We start from the raw sequence: 27,455 nt of genomic DNA on the forward strand, positions 1-27,455 counted from the left end.
ATGAATTGAAAAAATGAATAACGCGTGGCGTAAGTAGTAACCAAACTTTCGATGAGAATGTGTTGTGCCCATGAGTTGGAATGAATCCACGACTGCGTGAAGCCACATAATAAGAAAAACATTTTATATTGCATTAGAATAAAAGGGCTATTACATGGATCTTTAACTAAGACGATCTGTTTTTCTTACAAATGCATCCCCCATTATAAGATGACAATGTACACAATCAAAAGAGGGGAAGTGAAAACTGGAAAATACATCAAACGCAATGGACAAGGAGGGAGCATAAACCACGAGTCCCTACCACTTTACATCCCACAAATCAAAACCTTGGTATTACCAATAACTACATACAAAGAAAGCAACAAACCTCAGTCCTCCTTACCAGAGAAGCGCCTGGAAAGGGAGGGAAAAAAAAGGGAGCAACAAATACTACTTTCTTGTATGAAGGAGCAAGACCTAGGAGAAAGGTTCCCTCCCCAGAAAAATTGACGGAAAAATTTTGCCCTACAAAACCACCAATTCACTGGAAAATAGAAACAAAAAAGGGAGAGAAGACAGGTAGCCTCAAGCTAGTGACCTCTTTCTATGACACCCAATCCCATCTTCAATCAGCAGAGTCCCAACATTTTTTACAATCGCATGAACTCAGGAGAGATACACTATTGAGCTTGGAGCTAAAGATCCCATCTTAAGATTCCTTAATTGTATATCTTAACTGGCTTCTCAAACGTGTGACGATTCTGCAATTTTTGACAGGAAAAAGACAATAGATTACCCAAAGCTGCTTAACCTCAAATAGTAGAAGAATTTTCAAGGGTGTGCAAAGAAAAGAGGCATGATTTATTCATTCAAGTGGCTAAGATTTAAAAAAAAAAAAAAAAAAGAACAAATATTTACAGATCAGGAATATTTACCTGGTTAGATACGTAAGCTCTTTTAGGAGTTGTATCAGAATGCTCCAAGCCAAGGTACTGCTCCCAAGCACCATAAACATCTCTTCTCTGGTAGGCAACAAATCAAGCTTCTTCAGTTTGAGGATACAAGAAAGAGGTAAAACATCAAAAACGGAAGATTTTGGACTACAAGCTTGACCTGGAAACGGCTGGACACAATGTCAGTGTCCTGAAGATACTCAGGGCGTCCCAGTGACAAAAATGCAAACTTCCACTAACCATTCAGGACAAGTAAAATCAGTCCAATGTTAACAGAATGGCTTGAATTGTATTAGAAAGAGAATAGCTGAGAATAAACAAAAGCGTTACCTTTGAAAATTCCTCATCCGGAACCTGCAACTTCTTCTGAATTCGCACTTTAACTTCAGCTAAAGTTTCACCTTCACGAATGACCAAAAAGAAAGGTTCCCCAAAATTCTGAACTTGCTGTTGATGGAAAGAAGTGGCAAAGGTGTATATGCAATATCAAATTGTCACAGGATTAATAATAACAAAAACAGAGCCAAATGGGAAGAAACAGGGCATTAATGGCATCTCAAATTCACAATGAAGTATCTGCTACGTCCAAGTACCATTGGATTTTGTGCCGTTTCCTTGGTGAAATGATAAACATGAATTAAGCGATCATGAGGACCAAGGTTCTTCTCTTCATCCGGAATCTGGGGAGAGAACATGAATTTATAAAATGATTTGGGAACAAATAACAAAATATATAGGTTCCCACAAGTCAAATGAATGAGTTTCAAAGGTAGTTATACTTGCCAATTTGATAATGTAGTCATATTCCAGTAGTCATATTTGTCCACGTGTATGTACAATAAGTTCAACCATTTGCACATACGTTAACAATTCTCTTGAGCAAAAACAAACAGCAACAGTGTTTGTAGCACATCAAATTATTTAAAATAGTTTTTCAAATAAAATATTTTTGAAAGCATTAGAAAGGAAATTTCCTACACATGCAAGTTCATAATGTGCCTTAGCATGTTCGTTTTTCCAATATATCGAGGTTAAAAACACCAAAAGTAAGAACTCAGCACCTATTATCTCCCATAAACCAAAATTGAAGAGGAAGTATGAAAGAAGAAAAATGCAGCAAGGTAAAGATTGCACCCTATGGGAAGTAAGACAGAAAAGGGCAACCACACTGACCTCCTCTGCCCGTAATGTCCAGTACTGATCATTTATATTCTCAATCTTCTCATTCAGGGGAAAGATCTGCATATATTAAGACGACACAACCATGGGTACCATCCATCAGAAACAAAAAAAAAAAAAAAAAGGGCCACATCACAATTGAAACAGAAATACAAGACAAAAAAACCAGAATCACTGCAAGCATGACCTGTCTCGACGGTCTCGTAGTATATGGCCACAAAAGATCTCACATCATAGAAGGCTAAATACAGTGTTCATACAGCATAAACCATGTAATGGCAGCTGGCACATGTATCAAGCTCATCTCCTAGAATATAGAACAGTGGGTTTTCCAATCATCTTCCATTCTTTCAACACATTTTTCTTGGTCCTAAAAGACAATACCAACAACCTATACAGTAGACTGCTCATACTGGCCCAGGAACCTCGGTTCTCCACCAGCTCAAGCTGTAGAACAACTAAATCCGCACTGGCCAACTAATCCTCGCAAGAGGTATCCTTTTTTACCTCCTTCAAACTCAATATTTCCCCCAGAACAAATTTAGCACTAGTACCATTTACAGCTCAACACATCTATTGAAGTATTGATGAATATAACTAAATATGAAATTTCAAACTCATGTTTCCTTCATAGACCCAAAATTTGCATAGCCATGGAAAAATAGACAGTTTTTCAAAAGACACTCCACTAATGACACAGTTCACTAAGAGTAGAAGCCATCTTTGCCCTCCACTACTTTCAGTCCGTCACTATACCATCATAAACAGCTTCCAATATGGGAAAGTTACCTTGTAAATCTTGTGATAGAAAACTTCAAGCAATCTAAGTTCAGCATTTGGTTGGGACAATTCCACCTGTTACATAGTGAACAATAAAGATTGATAATCTGAAGTCATCCAGCTGAGTAGAAAAAGGAATGGGATGTTGCGCCCCAGGGGCACTGCTGGGGGTTTCTACTTTACAGGCAAAATAATACATGGAAGTCATATACCAAAGATTCTTGAGCTCCAACAGAATTTTTTACAATACTGCTTTTAATTTGATGCATAGCAGAGACACAACACTTACTTCTAAAGAAAAACAGATAGAAGCCCATGTAGACCTACATGTTAAGCAGGTCAACACGACGACTAGGAGGAAAAAAACATGGTAAAGGTTACATATTTAATAGAATCAACTCACATAAGTACTAGTTCAATAACATTGAAACAGAAAAGCGCAATAAAATGAAGTTTAAATAATTGTGGGCACCATTCTCACCTTTGTTTTAATTTCATTAAGTACATCTTCTACAGTGCTCAGTTTTGGCAATCTAACATTGAGAATTATCACCTGACGGATTGTAATAAACATACCATTAGATACACAAAATTTGGGTACCGTTGTGCTGTTGCACAATATCGGTAATCTGAGACTTACCTCATCTTTTGTGGCATAATGAAATGCAACTTTCAGTGTTTTCAGACATTGTAATTCTGGCAGAGGAATATCCAGCACCTCATAGTACAAAATATCAGAGACCTGTAAAAGAAAACCAATAAAAGTTAACCGACTGAAATCAAGAATTCCTCTATAGCCCCTTATTATTAGCTTAATATCAAAATGTTACAGGAGAAATAGGATCAAAAACTACAGATGAGATATAGGACATGAAGAAAAAATCCAAAATAAATTCAGCTCATATCATGTATACCTGATTGTAATGGACAAGCATATCTAGTAAGTGATCAACAGATCGATATTTAATGAAATTGGGCTTTGGTTGCTGAGAATAGCAATTGTGAGGAGTTAGCCTAATTTTCGATGGGTCGTTCAGACCAAGCCGTTGAGCTACTCTTTCCACCACATCATCATAAGTGTGGTTCTTTGCTCTAAAAATTGATTAACAAGATAGTATTAGCACATGACAATCAGAAATAATCTCCAACAATCCAGACCTAAAGCATTGCAAGTACTTACAACTCTAAACAAAAATCATCCTCTTTGGGTCTCTCCAGAGCTCGAAAGTGAACAACCTGAAAACGGAAAATTTGAAGAAAGAGTTATCCAGGTTGATAAAAGAATTCTTGTCGTACTTGCAACAAAATAGCCCCATGGTAATGCCCATAAACCACCTGCTGTTCAGGATCATATAAGAGGACTGGAAAAATGAAATTACTTTAAGAAATTATGCACTCAACATTCACATAGCAAGAAAAGATGATGCATTCTCTATTACTCCAGCTATAAATGACAGCCAAGTAAACTGTAAGCTCTTTGCCTTCCCAACATTCCATTTCGGTGCCAATAATGCAAGTAAGGAAACTTATATCCTGTTTTGCATTCATAATACTCCCAGAAACCCTACATAAGCGCTATCATTTAGTTTAAAAATCTATTAAATTATTGATAATATAGTACATCTTTGCTATTAACTGCATCACCTTTAACTTTTTGAAGTCCAATGGACTTATCTACAACAAAGAGGTCATCTTAATTTATTTAGTCTAAGAGAAAATCGTTGAATACATCAATTTGGGAATAATAATGGAATAGAAAAAGCAAATTTGTTGAAGCATTAAAATATAAAAAAAGAAATACTTCCAAACTCGAGCAGCTTGACTGCAATCAAAGGTGATGCAGAGAGAGTAATAAAATTGAACAAGCAATCCCTGGGAAGAGTTTTTACAGAGCTCATAACAAAACCTACCCAAAGAAAAACCCATATTCTGGACCAAGTACAAGCTTTACTAAGAAAAATGGGAACAAAGAAAGTTACTAACTACCCAAAAAAAAAGAGAGAGAGAGAGAAAGAAAAAAGTAAAAACCCATATTCTGGACATGCATAAAGAATATATGCTCTGCCTACACACATGAATAAATAACATGCACAAAGAAAAAGTACAAGAAGAATGAACACATGCCACAAGAGAAAAGCAGATGACTATGAGAACCTAAATACCAAATAAAAAATGCAAGCAGGTTCACCTGGCGATTTTTAACATATTCCAAAAACATAGGAACATCAGGATATCGGACTTGTTCTTCACTTTCAGGTGAAAGGCGCTTTTGAAAGCAAATGATATCCCCATCTTCAATCTTCCAGAGGGTAAAAAGCAGAAAGATAAAAGACTTGATGAGGAGGAAAGTACAAGTTAGTAAAAGTGTCAAAAACTGAAACAAAAGAAGAATGACAAATACCTGACTAAACCGGAATGAAGTCCTCCTGTCAAGGCGCTCGCACATGACATTAGGGTCATATTTTATTTCCTACAAGAAGATATAGAAGGTAAAATAAGTTCATGTTCCATGTCCAATTCAGCATCACAAAGTAGCAAACAGATACAAAATTATTACAGACCATTATGTGTCGAAAAGGAATACAAACCTCAAAAATTTCAATTTCTTCCTCTGGAGCAAATCCAGCCAATTCGTTTAGTTTCGTCAAGATTTCAGATGGCTTTCCAGAACACTTAACAAAAAGCCTGCCAACATATCTAGAAACAGAAAAAGTAGACCGCATATCAAATGCATACCATGAACGGAAAGAAAACCATGAATGGAAAGAAAAAGCATTACTTAAATGAGTAACCATGCATGCATATACATGCACATGCACGTAGAAAATATATGTATATGGACATAAAAAGCAAATTACCGAAGCTCTTCCTTTTCAGGATCATAAAGCTTAAAGAACAGAAGTATATCTTCTTTAGTCTTGTCAGGTGGAGGAATAGGACGCAAGTCCTGCAAGGTTAGAGTGCAAGTAAAAATGCATTAAAAGTAGGACCAGCAGAGCCTTTGAATAACAACCACATGCAAGTGGCAATTGATAACAAGATTGTCTTGAAGATGGTTCAAAAAATACCAGTCCATATTCTACTTCCAAAAACAGTTTGAGTTCTGCATTATGAGTTTTAGTTGATACTTCCCTCAACTGCCCAACCTGCACTTCCATACAAGAAGTATAAATTGACAGTAGAAGGCATAAGCAGACCTCCAAGATGGGTGAAAATGCCAAGAACAAAGAGATATCAAAAGATAAATATAAAAACAAAATAAAGATAACAAAAGTGGAGATTAGTCAAAAAAAAGGCAATCAAGACGATTCCACATCCTATTAACTGACCAATACCAAAAGCAAAAAAGGAACTTACAAGAGCAAAACTGATAAACAATTTAACAGACTGACCAGAAATCTCAACAAGTCTATTCAGCATGGTTAACCTACTAGGACATCGAAGAAACAACAGTGCCTTTGGCGCAATATAGAAGTGCCATGGGGTCAGAATTGAAAGAGGATTTCCAACAGAAGAAAATATATGCACAACAGAATGACAACATAGAGGAACATCTCAAGCTCAACCTATGTCACACCAGACAACTAAATCAAACCTACCTCCCTTGAAATACTTAAACTGAACAAACCCCAGACCTCTTTCAAAGATAGACCGCTTGTTTACTTTTGACAGAAGCCAAAAATACAAAAACCAACTTTCTCAAGGAATTCAGTTCTCCATACAAAACTTCAAGAATAATTTAACTCTCTCATCATTGTTACAGATTAAAATCCTTCAAAGCGGGACTCTTGCTTCAAGAGCTTCTTCAAACTAGTTTACAGATAAATTGATACCAATCGGCCAGAGAACAATCCTTCTTATACCTTGAATCCCCATCCACTATCCCTTGAAAAACTCATCCCTCCCAAAACAAAACTGTGGAATTAAAGTAACACTAAGCTCTCTAATACACATGCCATTAACAAGCAGCAGCCCTGCCCCCTTCCCATTTTTCACAGGACAAACAGGAAAACAAAAGCAAAAAGAGATTCTGAAGGGAAAAAGATGCAAACCAAAAAAAGCTTTACCGTTTGTGTTTCTTCTTGAGGTGTCAATGGGCGATTGGGACGATATGTGTGATTCTGCCTCTTTGCCCAGATCCAAAACCGTTGGTATTGAACAGGAATACCAAATTCTTTTGCAACCTCCTCCTGCTTCATACACACACCTAGATTAAGAAGCCTAGAATATCTGAAAATTCAGACTACTAATTTAATTGGTTAATTTGTATCAGCAAAAATGAAGTGTGAGGGAAATACTTAGAACACATTAAGAATCAACATAACAATTTGTTCATTTTTTCTTTCTTTCAGGATCTTTTATTCTTCCTTCTCCTGTCTACACAAGTTTACAATGAGAAATACACAGAAGTGGTGGTCACAAAGACAACAGCTCCATGCCTCATTGCAAAGCCCACCAAAATAGACGGGAAAATTCAAATGAGTAAAGAACAACAAAAAAAAAGTATCAATCACAACCTCATCTTAATCCTGATAAGACTTCCAGTTTTCTCAAGATCAGCAACTCTATTATACATAAAAGTGTGAGACAAAAACATTCAAAGAGTCAGAATAGATCATCACACTGTTTTTAACTCCCTATTTCTTTTGGTGTATCCACTGCAGATAACTCTGATGCTTATGGTCTTTCCAACATCCACTAACAGAATTTATAACGAAAAGAAGAGTACCTTAAAAAGGTTGAAAGGCATTTGCTTCTGTATCCGGAAGCTTCGAACTTTATCATGGTCAACAAGATCAAAATGTATATCTTTTCCTATTTGCTCTCTTAGATCCTCATCCCGTGCAACCTAGATAAGTTATTAGTACCATGTTTAACAACGTACTCAGAGGTAGAAACACTTCAGAATGACAAATTTTGTACTAAAGGAATATAACCTTGATGATGGTATAAAGATGGGCTTGAGCTTTGTATCTTCTCTTGTCCTCCTTCTCTTCTTGTTCTTTCTTCAACCGTATCTAAATGAGACAATTATGCAACAATATATGAGGACATCAATTACATATAACATGGAAGCAAGAGGAAATTCAAGACACATACCCTGAGGTGCTCTGCAATGTCTTTCTCATCCACATCACATATTATTTTATCCTTGTCGCTTTCCCGTATATACACAAGCATATATGCATTTGAGTACTTTGTGAATTTAAAAGGAGTATTATTGAAGCCAGGATTTGTTTGTGGCAACTGTTGGAAAGAGTAAATATGAGTGTCAGCATCTTAACTCAGGAATACTGCATGAGGTTTGCTGATAGATATATTACCTCTTCCTCACCACCATACTGCTCCTCCAGCGCCCTCTTAACATCTTCTTTTGTAACTCTCTCATCGTCAAATTTGTACCTATGAGTAGACACAAGACACCAGAGTTGAACTATGTCAAAAGTTTAGTAATCAGATCAAAGTTGCAAATATTTGTATAAAACTATAGATGCATCTCAATAAAGACAACAGGAACATCTGTAAATAGAAAAATAAACACACAGCATGTCAATAACTAGCAATGCAGTTCTCAAGCTAAGACCAAAAAAGATTGCAGTTCTCAAGCTTGCACCTATGGTGCAACAAATTTCAACCTTCATTGAAGAACTAAAGCAACTAAAGTACACAACAAACTTTTTACCTCTACAGATAGGCAATTACAGTCGGAGACCCCCAAGCAGGTAGAGAAATGCAACTATTGTATAACACATTTCAACCTTCATTGAAGAATAAAGCAACTAACATACACAAGAAACTTTGCCTTTGCAGGTAGGGCTACAGACAGGCAATTACAGTCAGGCCCACAAGCCAGCAGAGAAAAGAGCAGAAACGAGACTTCAGAGATAATTGCATACCACTGATCAGAGAGTGTCGGCCTAATGAAAGCATAATAGTGCCCACCATGTACTCCACCGCTATGTACCAAAACACTGCAATAGAAAATGGACACAAATAAGTTTATACAAATCTTGCTTGAATACTCGGAAATAAACATGAGTTAAACAAAAAGCAGAGCATAAAATATTATTCACACCTAGACAATAGTTTGATGCTAATGAATTATAAAGGAGGGCAGAATAAAATCATTAAAGCATCGTAAATCATTGGCTTAAATATATCAGTCTAATCACAGCCGATAGGTAGAACTGTGAAGAGCTCAATTTACCACAATGCAAATGGAAAAGATTATGTATTACATAAAAGCCAGACAGGAGCAAAATCCTAGAGTAATGTAAGGAAAACATAAAAAGAGAAAGATGTCAGTATCCAATTTAATGAACCAAGCTTTCACTCTTCAGCCTGAGCCCTTCTTTCTGTCAACTTTTAACAGAGCTCCACATATACGCACAATATAGAGAGCTAAGAGAGTTCACCTATGAAGTGTGTAGAGATTGCGGACACTCCTATCTGCATCAGGGGACAGATATTTGCCACTCTCTCTGTCAAGGTCAAGTTGCAGAGGAAACTCATAGCGGTCATTTATCTGCAAAGCGTCAACCATTTAAAAAAAAATTCCAAGGTGCACTAAATACTGGTTGTCCAATTCATGTTCGCATAAACCAATTACAAATTCAAAAGACAAAAAACTCTAATAGGTTATTGTCCGTACTCCTACTTAGAAATACTTGTTTCCATCTTTACACCTGTTCATCCTGGACCATTTAGTAAAATTATTACCAACTTAGTGAAGTCCACCACAGCCCACGAGCTACCTTCTCTACCTCCTTTGCTTGACAAACTTTTCCCTCAAAATCAGATACAGAATACAAAATGTATACAGGTAAATACCCAAAAAATTAGAAGTGATCTTTCATATTCAAAGAAGTATTTATTAGCATTAACAAAATCATACAGATTATAAAGCAAAAGACAATATATATGGTAATTAGAAGAAAGATAAATAGAGAAGCAGATAGCCTAAAAACTAAATTTCAGAACAGATGCAGTGTTTCAGGCAATCAATAGCAGATGTGCTCAAAGCTGTGGTTTTCTATATTGTTTTCCATCTTCACAGGCAAAAAAAATTTCAACATTATAACCTTCACATTGCCAACAATGAGAAGTAGTTTTCATCAATGCATCAGAAGCAACAAAAAGCAAGGTCAGATATAAACTTATTCATGCAAGAAAACATAGTTAGTCTTCAACTTCTTCAATATACGGTCACAACCCCACCCCCACTGACCAGAGTACTTTTTCCTTTGCAAAGCAAATGAACACAGAAAGTTTGTCCAGCTAACCTTAACCATCGTATCACGCATAAAATCATACTCAAAGCGCTTGAGCTGAAGCTGAAGCACAGGAGGAAAGTCGATAAAGAGGACACCTTTTCTAGCATCCTGAAAGTAGCATACAATTCACACTTTAAAAGCATAGTATTTCACAAAGTGCAGGAAAAACTGTCCAAATAAATTAGCAACAAGACAAATAGACTACATTAAAAGCCAAAGATTCCAGATCTGAAAACAGACTACCAGCATATAGATATAAGAATACACACGGAGAAACATGCTATCAAAAACCTTATACATATACCTTTGCGACAAAAGAAGCCATGGAAAATTTATCTAAACCGGAGGAAGATCTTAAAAACCCATGACAAGCAGCTGATGTCAACACATGATCTAATTATTGGATTTGGCTCCTCTCTAGTGGATTCTCTCTTCATTTCCTGCAGTGCACATTTGGATGCATGACATGTGTCTTCATTTATTAGGAATGGACATGATCATTTTAAGTTTGACTAATCCTAACCCTTGATAATAAATGAAGACCCGTGTCATACATTCAGATGTGCACTGCAGGAAATGGGGAGAAAATCCACTAGAGAGGAGCCAAGTCCCTAATCATCTACTTATTTATAGATTCGCCATCGGATTTAAGATAATTTGACGGCAAAATTTCCAATCAGCATTATCACTTGTGCTTCCACATGGTCAACAAAAAGACACATCATAATTTGCCATAAAAGTTTTTCTTTAAGTGTTTGAGCAATGAATATTATTATAAGAATGAAAATATATATACCTCCATTACCAGACAGAGTACACCACAACATTCATCTATAAGAAGGTTAGGCTCAGGTAGCACATGATGAATTTATGAAGTGACATTGCATCAATTTTTCTAAAACATTTACTACACTAAACAACGTGCTGTTACCAATAGTTATATAGAGGTCAACCAATTCTCTTATCAAGCCGACCACGCTGGTCAACCCATTTACCCTTTAGGTTGCTCTATTTGACATCATAGATTACCATCACTGGATCTATGGGAAACAGTTGCCAGAATGCAACTACAACTTTCTGTATGTTGTACATATCAACTAAAAGTGAGACCAACCAAACCTACAAAAAACAAGATCAATTAATCCAGTATCCAACCTGCAAACCATGTTCCTCGGCATGGTACTTGTTATCACCTTCAAGACGTTCAACTTCCACATATTTATCAAAAGAAGCATAAACATCCTTACAGCCTTTCACATCAAGTTGAAGATCTGCAATGCAAGTAGGAATAAAGTTAAAGTATAAACACGGAGAATATTAGGACAAACTTGGCAATAACCAGTACCATAAAAGGATTCCTTTCTTGTGGATTTGAAGTCCACATTGATGCATTCAATGTAGTTCATATGGTGCCCTTCAAACAACTTCTGTATTGTTCCTTCCACTACCGTTCCCTAGAAGAGCAAAGTACTTGTTTATATATCAGCATAAGACTACTTAGAATAAGATTCTTGGAAATCTACCATACTCAAGCAACATACCTTCATCTTATCTTCAAGTTTCTCACACAAAACCCTATTCAGTTCTTGCACATCATGCTGCATAAACGAGTCATACGTATCCCACCCAAAAGATTTAGTCAACTCTTTTGTTGCAACACTGGTGTCACTGTATTGAAGTTTATAAAACAAACTCTGTAGAGCCAGAGGGATGCTTCCTGAAGGCATATCATTCTCTGTTGTTGGCATATGATAAACAGCCTGATACATAACATTACCAATGAGGCATTTCCACTTTAAAAAAATAAGAAAGAGAATGATAGGCCCACTTTAATGGAGAAATACACTAACCTTTCTAAAATAAGGAATATGGTACAGAGTTTGCAGGAGAGAATTCATATAACAAGTTGCTCCCTGGTTCTTTAGGCCCACATAACCAGTCTCTTTCTTTGAGTCATATGTCCAGTAATCAATGACCTTCCGTACAGCAACATCAGCTTCAACAACAACTGAGTCATTCACGAGGTACCCCTTACTCGGGTCATAAAGCTCACTAAGAGGCATGAAAGACGTAAAGCCCCAATCACTCTCCCTTTGATTGAACTGGTGCTGTGTGTCTGCAAAACCCAGTATGAAAGACTCTAATCAAAACCAATTAGAATCACAATAATAGATGGCATATCCCTGCAGTTACGTGTCAGGATGTTAGGAAAAACAAATCTCAGCTTCCACGGACTAAATTGTTCTAACTATCAAGCATATCTCTGCAACCGTCATACTCCGGAAAGCACTAGCTCGAGAGGCATAATTTGCAGGCACACGTTGAGGGAATTATCAAGCATCAGAGTGATGATGGGACACTAGATGGAAAGTACACACTCTTCCTGGGCATCCAAAGAGTACGTTTGGAGGAAAAAACAAAACAAAACTCAAATGTTACCAATCAAAACTACATCAGTGTACGATAAACCAAAATAAGAAAAGCTTTAGCACTTGCCTATCTGATTTCCCACAATGGATTTCAGTTATAAAGTACACAGAAAGTGCATCGAACAAGAGAAAGAATCAAAAGGGCAAAAGTGGATGCATGTCTGTGTGTGTATGTATATACATACTTCAGTTCGCAATAAGAAGAATAATAATGAAGCATATCTTTTCATACAAGTGACGTGAAAAACTACATCCCGCTAAAGAAAGAGAAAATAAACCACCTCGCATGCCCTAACACCATTAAAAAAAAAAAAAAAAAAAGGCACCGCAGAAAAGAAATAAGAATTACCCTTTTTTATAGTGAACTTGTTATGAATTTGATTAACAACAGCTAAGCTGAACTGGGCATAGCGACTCCACCCATATGGCAAGGTAGCTGAATCAGCAACATCTAAATACATTGACAGATAGTCGACATTGTTGCCTTTCGGAAAGATGAGCACGCGCCTGCTCATCAAAATGCCAGTTAAAAGGTGCATTTTACCTCTTTGATATCGTGCTATAGCTAAAACAAGACTTGAGAAAACGACAAAAGAATACAGCTTTACACTTACCATTTGTAACCGCCAACAATAAAAACCTCTGAATAAAGCTTTTTCAAATTCAAGCGAGAAAAGTTCTCAATAGTCCACGTGAACCTTGACGCTTGTGGCTCATCTACAGCTTGATTCTCTGCTGTACTGGCATTCTCTGGCTGTGCTACTGCTCATCAATCAACCCCACAAGACAAAGGAAAAAATAAAAACCCCAAACATCAATAAAAGATAACTGGCCAAACTCATTTAAAATGAAAAGACTACTTAACGGCAATATCAGTAAATGGAATGCAGCTTCATTAAAAATATACAAAAGAAATTCAATTAGCAGACAACGTAAACAGACAATAAAAAATATCAGAATTGTAGTAACTTAAGTAGAAAAAGGAGAAAAACCAAAGTGCTAACCTTCCATTGGCTGAGGACCTTCGACCAAAGGCTGAGGGCCTTCCACAAAATCCGAGTGGGGCACCAGCATCTCCTCGTCTTCTTGTTGCTAAAGTTCAAAAGCAAAGTAAATATACCCAAAATCAAAAAAGGGAAAAAAAAATGTGATCCGTTAAAACCCTAGCCCTGTCACCTAATTTCAAAACCCTAATATCAATTCAAAAGTAACTACTTAATTCCCACCACAATAATATTCATAATCCGTTCTTAAACCTTGCTTCCCACTCCAAAAACCCTAGATGATCACATAACAGCCAAACTAATTGCAATCGCGAAAAAATCATGCGTACAACCAAAAAACACGTATTTATTCACCTCAAACGCTATTCAGAACAAAAAAAAAATTGAAGAATACAAAATCGTAAAATGTGTGAATGGAAACTGTGGGAGTGGGGAAGGGGCAGACTTACATCCAAAGGTTGAGGAGTCATCATCGTCATAGTTGAAGTTGCGAGAAACGTCGGACAGACGAATCTGATAAACGGAAATTAAACTGATAAAATTGAGAGAGAAAAGGAGAGACTTCTCAGAAAAATATATATACGCATATATTAAAAAAAAAAAAAGGGGAGTGAAAAATAGAGCGAAGGCTCTGGGTTTGCTGTGATGGTTTCGTCTTTTGGCTTTTCGATTGGGGAAGGGATTCCTTCGGAATTTCAGACAAACCCAAGGGTAAATTGAAGGAAGAGGGAAATTGCTGCGTAAATGTGCGTTTCGCGTGTATGAATATTTGATCTCTTTGATCCGCCACCGTCATTCGACACGTAATGTATTTTCTAGACCGGTGGATTGAAGCTTTTTAAAGAAAAACTTCTACGTGTTTTCGTGATCATATTCTTCGATCACATTCATGCGTCATATTTATTAAATCAATATAATATATTTTTCTAAAAAAAATTTGAAAAATAACAATTGAAATGGAGCCTTTAATTAAAACTCTCTACGAATTGAGAAAAAAACCAAAAATTTTTTTATTGAGAGCTTTTAGGTGGTACCCCTTCTTTCCCCAAGAGAATTAATTAGGAATGCGTCGGTATTTTTTGGTTGGTTCGATAAATCTTAGCCAAAAATGAAATTCAGCACATTAAAATGGATAAATACTTGCGGTGTAGTTTCCAAAAACTTGTTTGTCAGATTATTCAGGAAGAATGCTTTTGGATTGTAATTTTTCAAAGAAAAATCATTACGTTTATCGTAAACATATTTTTCAATCACCTTTCTATCTCACAGATATCAAATCGCTACAGTAATTTTTGTACAAAAGTTTCAGATATATGCAATCCAAACAAAGACTCAACCAAAAGACAATAAGCTATGCCTTGGTTTGCAAGTCTTTAGAATTCTTATAAAAAAAAAAAAAAGAATATATAATGTACTCCCTCCGTCCCACTTTGATAACCCTGTATTCCTTTTTCATCTGTCCCAAATTGTAGTCCACTTTCTAATTGAAGAATGTAGTTGTATTTTAATTTTTATAAAATACCCTTATTCAATATAAGTAATTGTTACTATAAACCTACCCCATTTAATGAGAGTTGATTCTTTTTTTACCATCAATTCAAGTTCCCATAAAGTTGTACCATATTTAATGTGAGGGTATTTTAGGAAAATGGCAATCTAAATTTACTTTTCCAACAAAGTTAACTATTTTTTTAAAACTGTGTAAAAAAAAAGAAATCGGACTATTAAAGTGGGGCGGAGGGAGTACGTGAAATAGAAAGTGATTAAAAAAAAACGTGTTTAAAATTTTTTGACTGCAGACTATTTTAGACAAGAGAGAAAAAAAGTTTGGCCTGGTGATGGGCGGGATTGGATATAATTTTTTTATTCAAGTGTTAGGGAATCTCGCCCCTACTAAGCCAATAGACTTTGAAATAGAAGAGTGGTAATTGACGAAACTTTTCTTCCTTCAGGCGTTGGAAGTCACGAATTTGTTCTGTACTGGTGCTATATTATTATTATTGTTGCAGTGCGAGAAGAAAAATCAATCACGACGACATGATTAGTTTGCTCGACACGCTTCATGCGTACACGTAGATGAAATCGCTTGCGCAGATTGTACGCTGTAACTGTTCCTTGTACTACTGCGGAAAGCGAAACGAGTTCTCTTAAATTGCATGATCGATGCTTTGAGTGTCTGGCACTTCGGAATGATTTTTTTTCAATTCCATATGTTTCACTTTGGAGATGACATAATAATGAGCATTGAAATAAAACAGGATGATGATGCGCTTATGCTTCACCCGTTTTTTTTTTTTTTTTTTTTTTTGCCTTTTCATCTTTTACTACACACTACTGAAACCAAAAGCTTGGTAAAATTATAAGAAAAATTTTAACTGCGTGGTTCGTTTTAAAATAATTTTCTGCATCTTTATCTTCTAGAAGTTCCTTATTATTATTAATTTTTTTTTATCCACATGCATGGAGTTCCTTTGTCCATTTTCCACAGCACGGGTCCCGAGTCTGTGGCGTTCTTCCACGGCAGTCAAAACGGGGCAATCTCCAGTGCATTGTATAGACCAGCAGCACACTAATGTTATGGAGTTCCTTCCTTTGTCAGTCACTGTTCAGGGCAACACGGGCAAGCATTTCAGCATATTTCAAAGCAGCAGGACCGATTAATAGGAATGTTTGCGGGCGATGTTATTGGCGGACGGAGTAGAATAAATACGAATATTTTTCGTCATTCACTTTTTAAATAATAATTTTATATCCTTTATAAGATAAAACCTATAAATTTTGACTCTAACTTAAATTTTCTACCACTGTTTATCCTGAATTTTTAAATTTCTTTTGTAATTTGTAATTAAATAAATGATGCAATCTATATTTAATTTTGTTCATAAGATAACTTTTTTTATACATATATAAGATAACTACGTGCTTGCGAGTCACGTGATGATTTTAAATAAAAAAATGATCGAAAACTCGAGTTATGATCAAATTTTATTAAATTGAATTTGTAAGAAACGTAAAATCTCATATATTTTATGAGTGAATGACAAAAAAAATCATTTGATGAGAAGATGCGAGGGACATTTGAACGAACGATTTTTTTCATTTTTGGGAGTACTAATTTGTTTGGAAATGGAAAAAGCTAAAGAAAGAATAAAGTAAATAGTACTGCTGACTGCTCAGGATTTCACTTGGGATATTTTTCAAACTCCACATACTCGATAGTACGACATTGCATTTCTCGCGCTCCCATACATACGTAGCTTTATTGCACTAACAACTATGATTTTTTATTATTAACAAACAATCAGGCTGGACATCAGAAGTATGGATCTGTACCTTGAACTCTTCATGTTCAAGGAAATACATACATTGCCAGGTATTGCTGCAACTACTACTTGTGGGGCAGCTTCACAATCACAACAGGACATTTGGCATGGTGAGCACAGTAATCGCTAACACTTCCCAGGAATGCCCTGCATACAACAAATACGCCAACATATTGACACTTCTAGTTTTCAAACACATTAAGATCAGATCAGAATAAAACAAAGGGCTAATTAGAAACTGCCTCTTGATTTGACCAAGTCCGCGGCTGCCAACAACAAGAACGTCCACGTGCATTCGTTCTACTGCCTCACAAATCATTTCCTTGGGATCTCCCTCAAGAATGAGGGTTTCTGCAGCGACCTACGTGCAAATATATAGCCATATCCAAGAATCAGCACTTCTCAATATGGCTTACTTTCGAATGCTTCTCCAAAATGATAGTACTACATGGTTTGACACGCACGGAAAAAAAAAAAGAAGAAGAAAAGAAAGAAGCTCCTGCAATGTTCATACTAGTACTGCTAACTAGATAATGACCTTTCTGTCCTTGCACATACGGGATGCCTGCGAGAGTATTTTTGCAGCATTTTGCTCCCGGGCTTTGGTGGCAGACTCGACCACTGGAAATGTTAGATTTCACGCATATAATACTTGGGCAAAAAATAACATCAATGGCAGCACCAAAAGCACTAGTAGTAGCTACTAGTTCAGAATAGACAGACTATGGAATTGCAGAACATACTTTTGTGTTTGTAATTGCATTAATGGTGATATCACTAGTTGCTGTGTAATTAATTTATAACAACCACGACGTACCGTATCCGCCCGGGAAGACGTAGTGAGGCAAGCGATCCATGACATGGACGAGGGAAACGAGGTTGGACTCCACTCGATGGTCGTGTTGATGATCAGGTGTTTCAGTACCAGTTGGTAGCGTACTCATCACGATGTTACTGAAAAATTTATCCAGAACCCAATTGAGAGCGTAGAAGCTCTCCTCGCTGTCATCTACTGCCACCATCGCCCTCATCTTCTTTCTTTCTTGCGGCAACAACATCTGCTGCTGCTCAGCCTGCTCTTGCTCCATTGTTCCTCGTGGACCTGCTGCAGTACGGGTCCCTTTCTCTTCTAGGACACTGCTACTGGGCTAGTAGTGGTCTCCATATCTCTTCTTTATTCGTCTGGGACTGGGAGTATATATATATAACCACGTCTGGAAGTGTTCAACCGTCTCTCAAGAAACTACTAGCAGTGTAATTATTACTAGGTTAAAAGTGACGCTGGGTTGAATAAACTTTTGATCTGTAGCGGCTAGTCATGAATCATGTTTCTCTATGCACAGAAACATTGGATATGGATGCAACACGGGAGCAAGCAAGTTGGCACGGGTGCTGCGACGTGGCTTCCTCCTATGTACTTACCGCTACTTTTGCATGTCAAAAATGGAAATTTCTATATGCATGGAAGCCACGTGTTTTTTTTGGGGGGGGGGGGGGGTGGGAGTCAGGTTCATCTTTTGCCAGGTTTCGATCTCAAGCTTTTAAGATCCTGCCATCATGCCCCCCCGACTTTATATACCTATCCACCGAACACAATACTTTCTCGTCTATCTGAGGTTTAGGGATAATCCTTCGGATCGAATTACGGGGCCTGGCGTTGTCGTCTCATTGCAATATTCCTACTTCTTTCATTGCAATATTCCAGGTAAATTAACTCGAAATTCATACTTCCATGTGTATATATATAGACATACAAGTGCTAGAAACGGAACTAAAGTAGAAAGTTGAAATTGTATGTCTAGTGACACACGTATATATATATATATATATATATATATCTTGCTTGATACATTACTGAAAATTAAAAAAGCCAGGTGGTAGCTCTGCGGGTTTTCGATCTACAGGAATGGAAAGAAAAGCAGTAGATCAGACTAGTGGTGGAACAGAGGAGGAGGCAGCTGTAGTCGTCCAGCAGCAGCCGTTGTTGGCTGGGGAGAGAACGCAGATCATGAAAGTGATGGTGGCGGTGGACGAAAGCGAGGGGAGCTTCTATGCGCTCAAGTGGACCCTTAACCATTTCTTCCACCAGCTCCCAGCTGCAGGTGCAGTACCGCCCGAGGAACCCGGCCGGGAGTCCAGCATGATAACTATCGTACACGTTCAGGAGCCCTTTCAACCCTTCATTTATCCTGCTGGACCAGGTATATAGTTTTTCTCTCTGTGTGTGTGTGTATCTAAAGCAAACATTAATTTTGTTTTCTCCATATCGTACTTGATTCATTTTGACTTATTTTCTAGCTGTCTATGCAACACCCATGGTGGTTGAGTCCGTGAAGAGAGCCCAAGAAAAAAATGCTGCTTCAGTTCTCAGTCGTGCTTTGCTAATGTGCAAGGATTACAAGGTAAATCAATATATTATGTATCACATCAAATACAGCATGCACGTATGTTCATGATGTACGTGAGTGCATGATATGTACTCAACTGCTATTTCATATTTGAGGAAGATCAAGGCAGAAACTTTGATTCTTGAGGGAGATCCGAAGGACAGGATTTGTGAAGCTGCAGAGGAACTGCATGTTGATCTTGTGGTTGTCGGTAGCCGCGGCCTTGGCAAGATAAAGAGGTGCGTGGTAATAGTAGTGATTTCTGTAATTAAACGTCAGTCAGCTGTAAACAATTGCTAATATATATTTTGAGATGTAATCTTGGTTTTCGCAGGGCTTTCCTGGGAAGTGTTAGCGATTATTGTGCGCATCATGTGCGCTGTCCGGTTCTCATTGTGAAGCCTCCAAGGGACCAGGAGGTCCATAAGAAGTAGATTTAGCTTTCGGTCCTATAATCAGTAATCGCTCAGCCAAAAGAGTTGCAGCCGCGATAATTGTAATACTACTCCTCAGTCTATCGATCAGGTTGATAGACTGAGGAGTATTAAGTGATCTCTTTCCCTTTCCTTTGGCAAGCCTACAACAGTTTTTCTCTTTGCAATGTCGGTCATCTCGTCTGACTGATGCTCACAGTTGGAATTCTCCGAGTTTTATCTTATGAGAGCATTTGGCATTGATTTTGTTATTCTCTCCTAGTTCTCCCTTCTCTGGTTCTTCCCTCCTTCCATACGCGATTGTACAAATTAAATCACCTGTTACCGAGTTTTATGTTTCACTCTCAAGGATGTTTATGCCCAAGTTGGGAAAATGACCGACCTACGATTTGTGATTGTGATGGCTTGAACGTCCTGCCGCCCACCGTGGGTGCAAATGTTTGATGGATGGACAGAAAAGACGCTGGAGGCTCTACTCACGTTACCACGTAATAATAATGTAGTGGGTAGCAATAATCATTCATCAACAGTAATAGCAGGTAATTCATCATGTTTGAATGCTCGAGTGCAGCCTACGCCGAATAGGAATACTTGTGTGTATGCATGGATGAGGGGCAGTAGAATGACCGCTCTGAACTATTCACGGTCAGATTTTGGCCAAAAAACAATATACATAGTTGTACATCGATTTTTACAGTATGTACAAAACTCGCAAAATTTTATATTAAAATTACACATTATTTACGCCACGTGCAACCAAAATTACGCGCAATTGAAAATGACCAAAATCGTCAGAAACGGTTGCCCCTTGTATGCATGCTGTTGCTTCAGCAATCGTATATATTATCGAGATACAGACGAGAATCATGAATCAGACTAATATTGTCCACAACAGAAAATATGATGATGATGATTGTTACCATTCTCCAACCGATTCCATTTAATGTGAATAATGTGTAGGAGTCGGAATTCAGAATTCTGAAACCCCGAACACACGTATGTATACAAACTTTTGTGTTAGATTCGCTCGTCAAATATACAACGTCCGTGACGTTACTTTTCCTGAACTTTCCCGCAAACAGGTTAGACATGCCGTCATATGCCCCTATCTCTCTTGCAACGCTTGAAATGCTCGTCAACGTCTAAATAACAAATAGATGCTGTTTATCCCTGGGCAGATTAGATGCGATAATATACAATCAGGATCAATACAAGTACACAATAAATATCGGATAAAAAGCACACAAACCTGTTGACTCATAATAATTTCCACAGCTACATCCAAATCCCCATCAGAAGCCGCCAACGCAACTTCTACCTGCGTCTGAAAGATTCCAGCGAATTTCTCATCAAGGTTTTGAGAACATCATTTAAGCAATTACATGAGCACTGGAATGCAAAAGGGTCTTTTTTTTTCCTTTGGCCAAAGAAAATAATACTCAGATAAATGAAATTACAAACTGAGAAAGAGTCAGCACAAAATATGCAACCAGCAACTATTTACCCTTTCAAAACCCATGGCAACAAGTTTCTGTATCTTTTCATCAGATGCAACAGGGCCCTACATGTACAAGGGAAAAGAAACAATTAATGGTCAGTCAGAGGAACAAAATACATCAAGAATCAAGCTTCCTACCACATACGAACCTGATTACTCTGCGCTCTGGTGACAGCTGCTGATGCACCATCAACTGTTAGCTGCCTGAAAAGATAAAGGCCTCTCAGCACAAAAGCCTATTAGAACAAACTAATAGGCCTTCCATTAAATCACACCCAAGCTATTGATTTAGAGGTTGTAGTGACGAGGAATGAGACTGATAAAACAGGAGTTATAGGCATCAAACTAAAGAATGAACTCTCAGTGAGAGCTATGAAGTCACATTTGAACATTAACTTGTGTTCTGCGAACAAGAATTATCCCCTTCCCCATCCAATCCATATTTGCAAGCGTATATCAGGTGAAACAAATTGAAACAATGGTGCCCTTTTCCAAGTCTGTTAATTAACCAAATGGCAAAGTAAAATCCATTGAACTACCCACGGAATGACCATTCAAATATTAACTTCACTAGAAGTACATGACTTCAAACTTCCTGCTTGCTATAAAGCAATTCAGTGCAACTACCCCTAGGTTTCTTTGTTACAAACAAAACAGATAAAACACAAATCCATTACCATTTGGGAATATCAAATGAGCATGAATAACCCAACATTTTACAATTAAAACTCAAAAGAGAGTGATTTCCTGTTTGAAATGCATACATTGCAAAGCAGCAAAGCCAATACCCAAAGAAAAATACCAGTATGGAGCTCAAATATATGACAAGTCTCTGTATGTATATAAATGTCAAATCAAGGTCATGTTAGAGGAGAAGTCCACTTCCTAGTACCTTCCATCTGATAGTAGTTCACCCCTAGCATTTTCTACTGTCTGTAATGGATTGTCTGTGTTGCTGTTGTCCAGAAGTCTAGCCTGTAAGCTTGAATTAGGATTGCTTTCAGATGGTGAGACAAGCGTTCTTCCCCTTCCTGGAAATCTACCATCCTCTTCTACAGACTGCATCTGTGAATCAAAATAATAAATTGTTAAAGTGATCATATCACATGGACGTGGTTTTTTTTTTTGTTTGAATTACTACAGCTTTTTACTAAAGAATGCCATACTATCGCAGCAAAGAGAATGCACATATATGTGGGCCACAAGAAATCGAAATTTGAGTATGTTCCTAGCATAAACTAGATTTAATGGCAGAAAACAGAAAAATGAAAATATTCAATGTTCAATAGAGTCATGGTTAGAAACCAGAAAAACAGACATCTGAAATTATGTTTACAACAGCGCCATATACAACAACACAAGGATGCACTGGAACCAAATAACATCTAACAATCCTAAAAAGATGACAGACAAACACTCTTAAGGATGCTATTCTGCATTAAGAGCAGTAATTCAGAGTTTGATCGCAAACCCCAGGACAGAAATTCTCTCAATAGACAGCCTGCACAAGTTGTCTCTCCAATAGTTAACAGCAACCCCTAAATAAACAATAATGGTAAAGTTTTCTCCATTGAATATATTATATTATCAATCAGCTCCGACCATTTTCTGCTTTTCTAGATTGATCCAACCTGTAAAAGACTTGTATCATCTTTTTCTTGATGCATTTAATTTTCTTCAGCATTTTGAGAACTTCATACATTCAATATGTTTTATGGCTAGAGATAATAAGTAGCTTTAGCGCTTCAAAAATTGATAGCGACCAGCAAATGCAGTCCTCCTTTTATCAAGATTGAATATTCGTGAATTTTAGAGTATGCATGTTCACCACTGCATTTATGCAGGCTTCTAAGTTTTTCCAAAGGAGAAAATATAAACCAGAAAAGGCTACACAACAAAGCCCTTAGCATCCCTTCTACCTAATTTTGCAAAATATGTATGTCATTTAAAATTGAGGAGAATTTCATATTCATATACACCATTATTGCATTCAAGATCTCCATTCTCTTGACTGAATTACAGAGTGAGATGATTTGCTTTGAAAGTACATATCTAAGACTATGCAGAAAATTTACTTAAATCTCCCCTCAACAATCTAACTCATCCAGCTCACCCTTTTCTCCACAAAGGAAAATGATTCATTATTATGGCATCCATCGCCAACAGCATCACCAAAAAGAGTGAACGGAAACATGAAGAAATGAAAGAAAAGCAGCTGAGCACCTGAGAGGTCTCTCTTTGTGGCATCCATGAAGAAAAGTTCCTCCAAACATTTCCAGAAAGCAATCCACTATTCGGAAACAGAATCATCATGTTCAGATGTATGTTAGAAATCAAACTAAAATGAAGAAAACATAGTAAAACCAGACAAATCTACCTGGATGTTGGATTTTGACTTGTGTGAGTGGGAATGTAGCCTGAAGCATTCCCACCAGTGCACAACATAAACTTCGGTCTTCTCACGCACGTTGACTGACCAGGGAAGTATAAAATCATTGCTAGTGAGAACAATACATTAACATAAATCATGCAAAACAAACAAAAATACAAGAGTAGATAAACAAAGAAACGATTTTGAGCAAAAGTTAAACTTCTTATACACCTACAACTCTCAAGTTTTTATCCTCCTTATGGATATCATTAAGTATGACTGATCCTGCTAACTCAAAAGGCTGTTATCTCAACTTACAAGTATGCATCTAAACTTGTTCAACTGACAGACGACCCATAGTCTGCCATTATCTACTAGAAAAGAACCTTCAATTGTGTGTTGGACACACATTGGTATTAATAGCCTCCTATAATGTATACTTTAGGGAAATTCAAACATCTAGGCTTTGCCTCTCTCTCAACTGTCCTTTTTACTTTCATTCCAAGTGCTGTCAAACCTCATAGCTTCCCTACCATATACAAGAGATCTTAGCTGTCCTTCAAATCTCATCTGCATCAACTAGAAAAGTCAATTCGAAAAGTAAAGAACAAGCATGCCTTTATGCATATGTAAGTGATGAAAATACATAAGTGTTTGGAGAACTTCAAATTACATTTCAATATAAAAGAAAATGATATCAACAATAGCACGTCAATGGGAGATATGACATTAAGAAGAAAATCGGTAACAATGGATCTGATTCCAATCTGCTTCAAAGAGGAAAATCCCAGGTTTCATGCAAAAAAGGAAAGCATCCTTGATGATACTTACAAGCCATGAGGATGATTCAATTGCTGAAAAAATGGACGTCCCAGGAATTAAAATGTTGAATAATCCATAAGTATCTGCACGAGTATAAATTGCAACTGAGTGTAAATGTAGAGGAGAATCCAATAGTAGTTAAAAAGGATATACGTGAGGACAAATAGAAATTCTTAGAATAAGCATACATGCAAATCCAGACAAAATGCCACAGAGATGTCCAAGAAAAGAGACATTTGTCATAAGAAGCTGAAACACCACCAATAAGATCCAGGCATACCTGACAGAGGTATATCAATTAGAGTATGACATACAGCTAACATATGAAAGACAAAAGGAGATAAAGTTACACTGCAATGCAATAAATGTTTATTTACCATTTAGCAGGCACATTAAATAGCCCAAACACGCTGCAAAGAAAATATAATAAGTTATCATGTCAGATCCTGGAAGTTTCAAAGACTGAACTTAACGTTTCACAATATTAGAAAGCCAATGGTACTTATACATGGTACAAGATATTCCAAAAATAACTTTTTTGCAGACAGGTCTATCTGCAAAAAGGATTTAATTCAAGGTTACGGTTAAATGTGTATCCCCAAAAAGGGGCAAGGAAAAGATAAAAAGCTTTTGCTGATGGCAATTATTCACAAGAGTCAGCAACAAGGAAGCCAAACCTTCTAGACTGGACTCCGCTCAAACTGGTCTCTATCACAATCATAGAGAAGAGAATCCCTGAGAATCCTATGCCGCACTCATTCATAAGATAGTCAAAAGGACGGAAGGGATTATGAGAAATCAACAAGGCTAAGACAAGGTGGAATATGGCATTGCTTGTTGCCAATAAAATGATCATATAAAACAAGCGGACCGACCCCATGATCCTCTCTAGTTCAGATCCCAGAGGAACCAAAGCCAACATATTGAACAGAACATGAAGCATAGAACCATGGAAAAGAATTGAAGTATAGATCCTGTAAACTGCATAGAAGATAGGAAAGAGATCCAAGGTTAAATATGAACTGCATAGCAAAGGAAAAAGATCCAAGGTTAATATTAACAGTATGATGTGACTTCTACCGTGGAGAGAATTAGCTCTGTAAAAATACATAAATGCAGCCATAGGCTATGAGATGCATTTGCCTACTACAAAGAAAGAAAAAGACCTATTTGCAGCTAAAATTTTAAGATTTCAGAAATCAAGTTCAATATATTGCTTAAAAAGATTAATAACAGATCTTTTAATATGCACTTTTTAGCAAGATTAAGAAGGAAGAAGTGTCCCATCGGGGACATCCGATAAAATTGGAAGAAAAAGAAAGAAGTAAACACTAACCTTGAAAATGTGAAATAACTGCAGATGGCCAAAAGCATACTTCAGCAAATGAGTCATATCCAACTAGTAGACAAACCAAGTAAACGACCCCACAAACAATCACCACTGTAGAAGTGACGAATGGAATTCCTTCCCACCATTGCCCTACCCTCGTGGATAATCCGGCCTTGACAGAAAATAAAAAATGAAACTCACCAGAAGAAGCACAGCAGTATTTTTCTCCTCATACATTAAACAAGTCAACAACTCAAAAAAAGGTAAGAAGTGAAAAGTGGAAAATTGTAATAGACCCCCACCACCAAAGCACATGGGACACAATCCTCCCTCAAAGAAAAAGGAAAAGGAAAAAAAGAAATGAGCACTAGATGGTAGGACTCATGTCGACAAAATTGAAACCATGAAGACATTAAGAACCAGCATAATGCCAGTATGGGCTATCAAGGCAGATCACAATATGGTCAATAAAAGAGCAGAAAACTCCATCGTTAGTTAGAATACCACTGTTAGATAGCTCATTGGACTAAGTTCAATTCTTCCTTTTTGGTCCCTCCTTTTCTATGGGTGTAATGGGGAATTAAAGCAGAAGAGGCATAGGTTAACAGTAAGAATAAGTAAGGCAATGGCTACTGCTCTTGCCAAAACTATTTGCACAATTCAAAAGAAAATAAAACCATACAAGCTTTTGAAAACTCTAAAAGTGGGCCATGCGAACAGGGATGTGAATTCATCTGGAGATTACCATTTACAATGCAGGCCCTATAATCTCCACCAAAAGATGCATAAATTCCCTACCCCAACAAGTATTTTCCTTGCGATTATCTATTATTTATCATCCAACAGCAGTAAATGTTCCTTAATTCGCATGAATAATTAACCCTATCACTCAATCCAAGTACACGTTCACACATTCGACAAGTCCCCAATTCAACAAACTTCGCAAAATGAAAATTTAGGGCTTTAAACTCCACAACACCCCCCTCCCTCACGCCACTTCCGATTTGAAAACCATGCTACAAGCTATCCGCATTTCAGCACAAATATGTACATGCCAACTCATTCAAACCCAAATGTATACATGGCAAAGCAAGAATGTAGAACCCAAAGAAAAAATCCAAACAAACAACTGTCTTCTTCATTCTTCATTTCGCAAAAATTAGACATTCTAGACGGATAGACATATAACCGCCCTCAAAAAATTAGCAATACTCTAAACTAGAGTTCACGCTAACTACATATACCTCGACGAAATTCCATTTGCTCAATTTTGGAGTGATAAAAGAGGAAACGATGACTGGTATTTTAACAGATTCGCAATCGATGGTTCAAACAGAAGTTTGTAGATGTCACCGAACTAACTTAAGTAACAACTAATTGAAAAAGAAAGCAGGTAAGCTAAGGGTAGACGGGTAACCTCTGAAACGATGTTTGATCTCATGCTGCGGTTTCTTCTTCGAGCTTCTTGCATTCAAAGTAGTATCCGTTTTTCTCAACCTCCACTCCAGAACCTCCAATTGCTTCTTATATACCACTTCTCGGTCAAGGGTTCGGATCTTTACCGATTTATAAAACCTGGAATGGTAATAATGAGTTCTGCAAACTCCCATATGGGTGGGTTGTGTTAAAACCGGGCCGGGTATAGAAGGCCACCGAGATACGGGCCATTCTGTAGAGAGATACTCTATT

General features: G+C 37.2%; 4 protein-coding genes across 5 annotated transcripts; 1 reads left to right on the forward strand and 3 right to left on the reverse strand.

Annotated features, from left to right (window-relative positions):
• Positions 1-110: 110 nt before the first annotated feature.
• On the reverse strand, positions 111-14,386 carry LOC113693655 (ubiquitin C-terminal hydrolase 12). 2 transcript variants are annotated; one of them, XM_027212242.2, is made up of 32 exons: positions 14,051-14,386; positions 13,602-13,689; positions 13,212-13,359; positions 12,947-13,104; positions 12,019-12,284; positions 11,710-11,928; positions 11,514-11,622; positions 11,324-11,439; positions 10,178-10,276; positions 9,311-9,420; positions 8,792-8,866; positions 8,219-8,297; positions 7,995-8,141; positions 7,832-7,912; positions 7,624-7,743; positions 6,962-7,084; positions 5,963-6,040; positions 5,753-5,841; positions 5,483-5,591; positions 5,296-5,364; positions 5,083-5,193; positions 4,075-4,130; positions 3,809-3,986; positions 3,535-3,636; positions 3,376-3,447; positions 2,904-2,969; positions 2,109-2,174; positions 1,529-1,615; positions 1,266-1,382; positions 1,096-1,170; positions 918-1,004; positions 111-743 (listed from the first exon to the last, which is right to left on the reverse strand). In XM_027212242.2, the coding sequence occupies exons 1-32, from the start codon at positions 14,078-14,080 to the stop codon at positions 702-704; spliced, it is 3,372 nt and encodes a 1,123-aa protein (XP_027068043.2). In that variant the 5' UTR covers positions 14,081-14,386; the 3' UTR covers positions 111-701. The 2 variants fall into 2 exon arrangements, with proteins under 2 accessions (XP_027068043.2, XP_027068042.2); XM_027212241.2 differs by having other exon boundaries at positions 6,962-7,087; positions 14,051-14,330.
• Positions 14,387-16,749: 2,363 nt separating this feature from the next.
• Positions 16,750-18,139, reverse strand: LOC113693658 (uncharacterized). Its single transcript, XM_027212247.2, has 4 exons — positions 17,742-18,139; positions 17,463-17,545; positions 17,167-17,285; positions 16,750-17,071 (listed from the first exon to the last, which is right to left on the reverse strand). The coding sequence occupies exons 1-4, from the start codon at positions 18,010-18,012 to the stop codon at positions 16,990-16,992; spliced, it is 555 nt and encodes a 184-aa protein (XP_027068048.1). The 5' UTR covers positions 18,013-18,139; the 3' UTR covers positions 16,750-16,989.
• Positions 18,140-18,466: 327 nt separating this feature from the next.
• LOC140008380 (uncharacterized) lies at positions 18,467-19,996 on the forward strand. The gene is made up of 5 exons (XM_072052467.1): positions 18,467-18,629; positions 18,799-19,125; positions 19,223-19,326; positions 19,432-19,550; positions 19,646-19,996. Exons 1-5 carry the CDS (start codon positions 18,482-18,484, stop codon positions 19,743-19,745), a joined length of 798 nt encoding a protein of 265 aa, XP_071908568.1. The 5' UTR covers positions 18,467-18,481; the 3' UTR covers positions 19,746-19,996.
• Positions 19,997-20,646: 650 nt separating this feature from the next.
• Positions 20,647-27,356, reverse strand: LOC113693562 (rhomboid-like protein 15). The gene is made up of 13 exons (XM_027212093.2): positions 27,184-27,356; positions 25,773-25,938; positions 25,114-25,417; positions 24,814-24,846; positions 24,625-24,716; positions 24,446-24,519; positions 23,621-23,715; positions 23,467-23,533; positions 22,136-22,308; positions 21,393-21,447; positions 21,250-21,306; positions 20,995-21,069; positions 20,647-20,915 (listed from the first exon to the last, which is right to left on the reverse strand). The coding sequence occupies exons 1-13, from the start codon at positions 27,235-27,237 to the stop codon at positions 20,910-20,912; spliced, it is 1,251 nt and encodes a 416-aa protein (XP_027067894.1). The 5' UTR covers positions 27,238-27,356; the 3' UTR covers positions 20,647-20,909.
• Between the last annotated feature and the right edge of the window lie 99 nt (positions 27,357-27,455).

Source organism: Coffea arabica, chromosome 6c (assembly GCF_036785885.1).
Source record: "Coffea arabica cultivar ET-39 chromosome 6c, Coffea Arabica ET-39 HiFi, whole genome shotgun sequence".
Taxonomy (NCBI): Eukaryota; Viridiplantae; Streptophyta; class Magnoliopsida; order Gentianales; family Rubiaceae; genus Coffea; species Coffea arabica.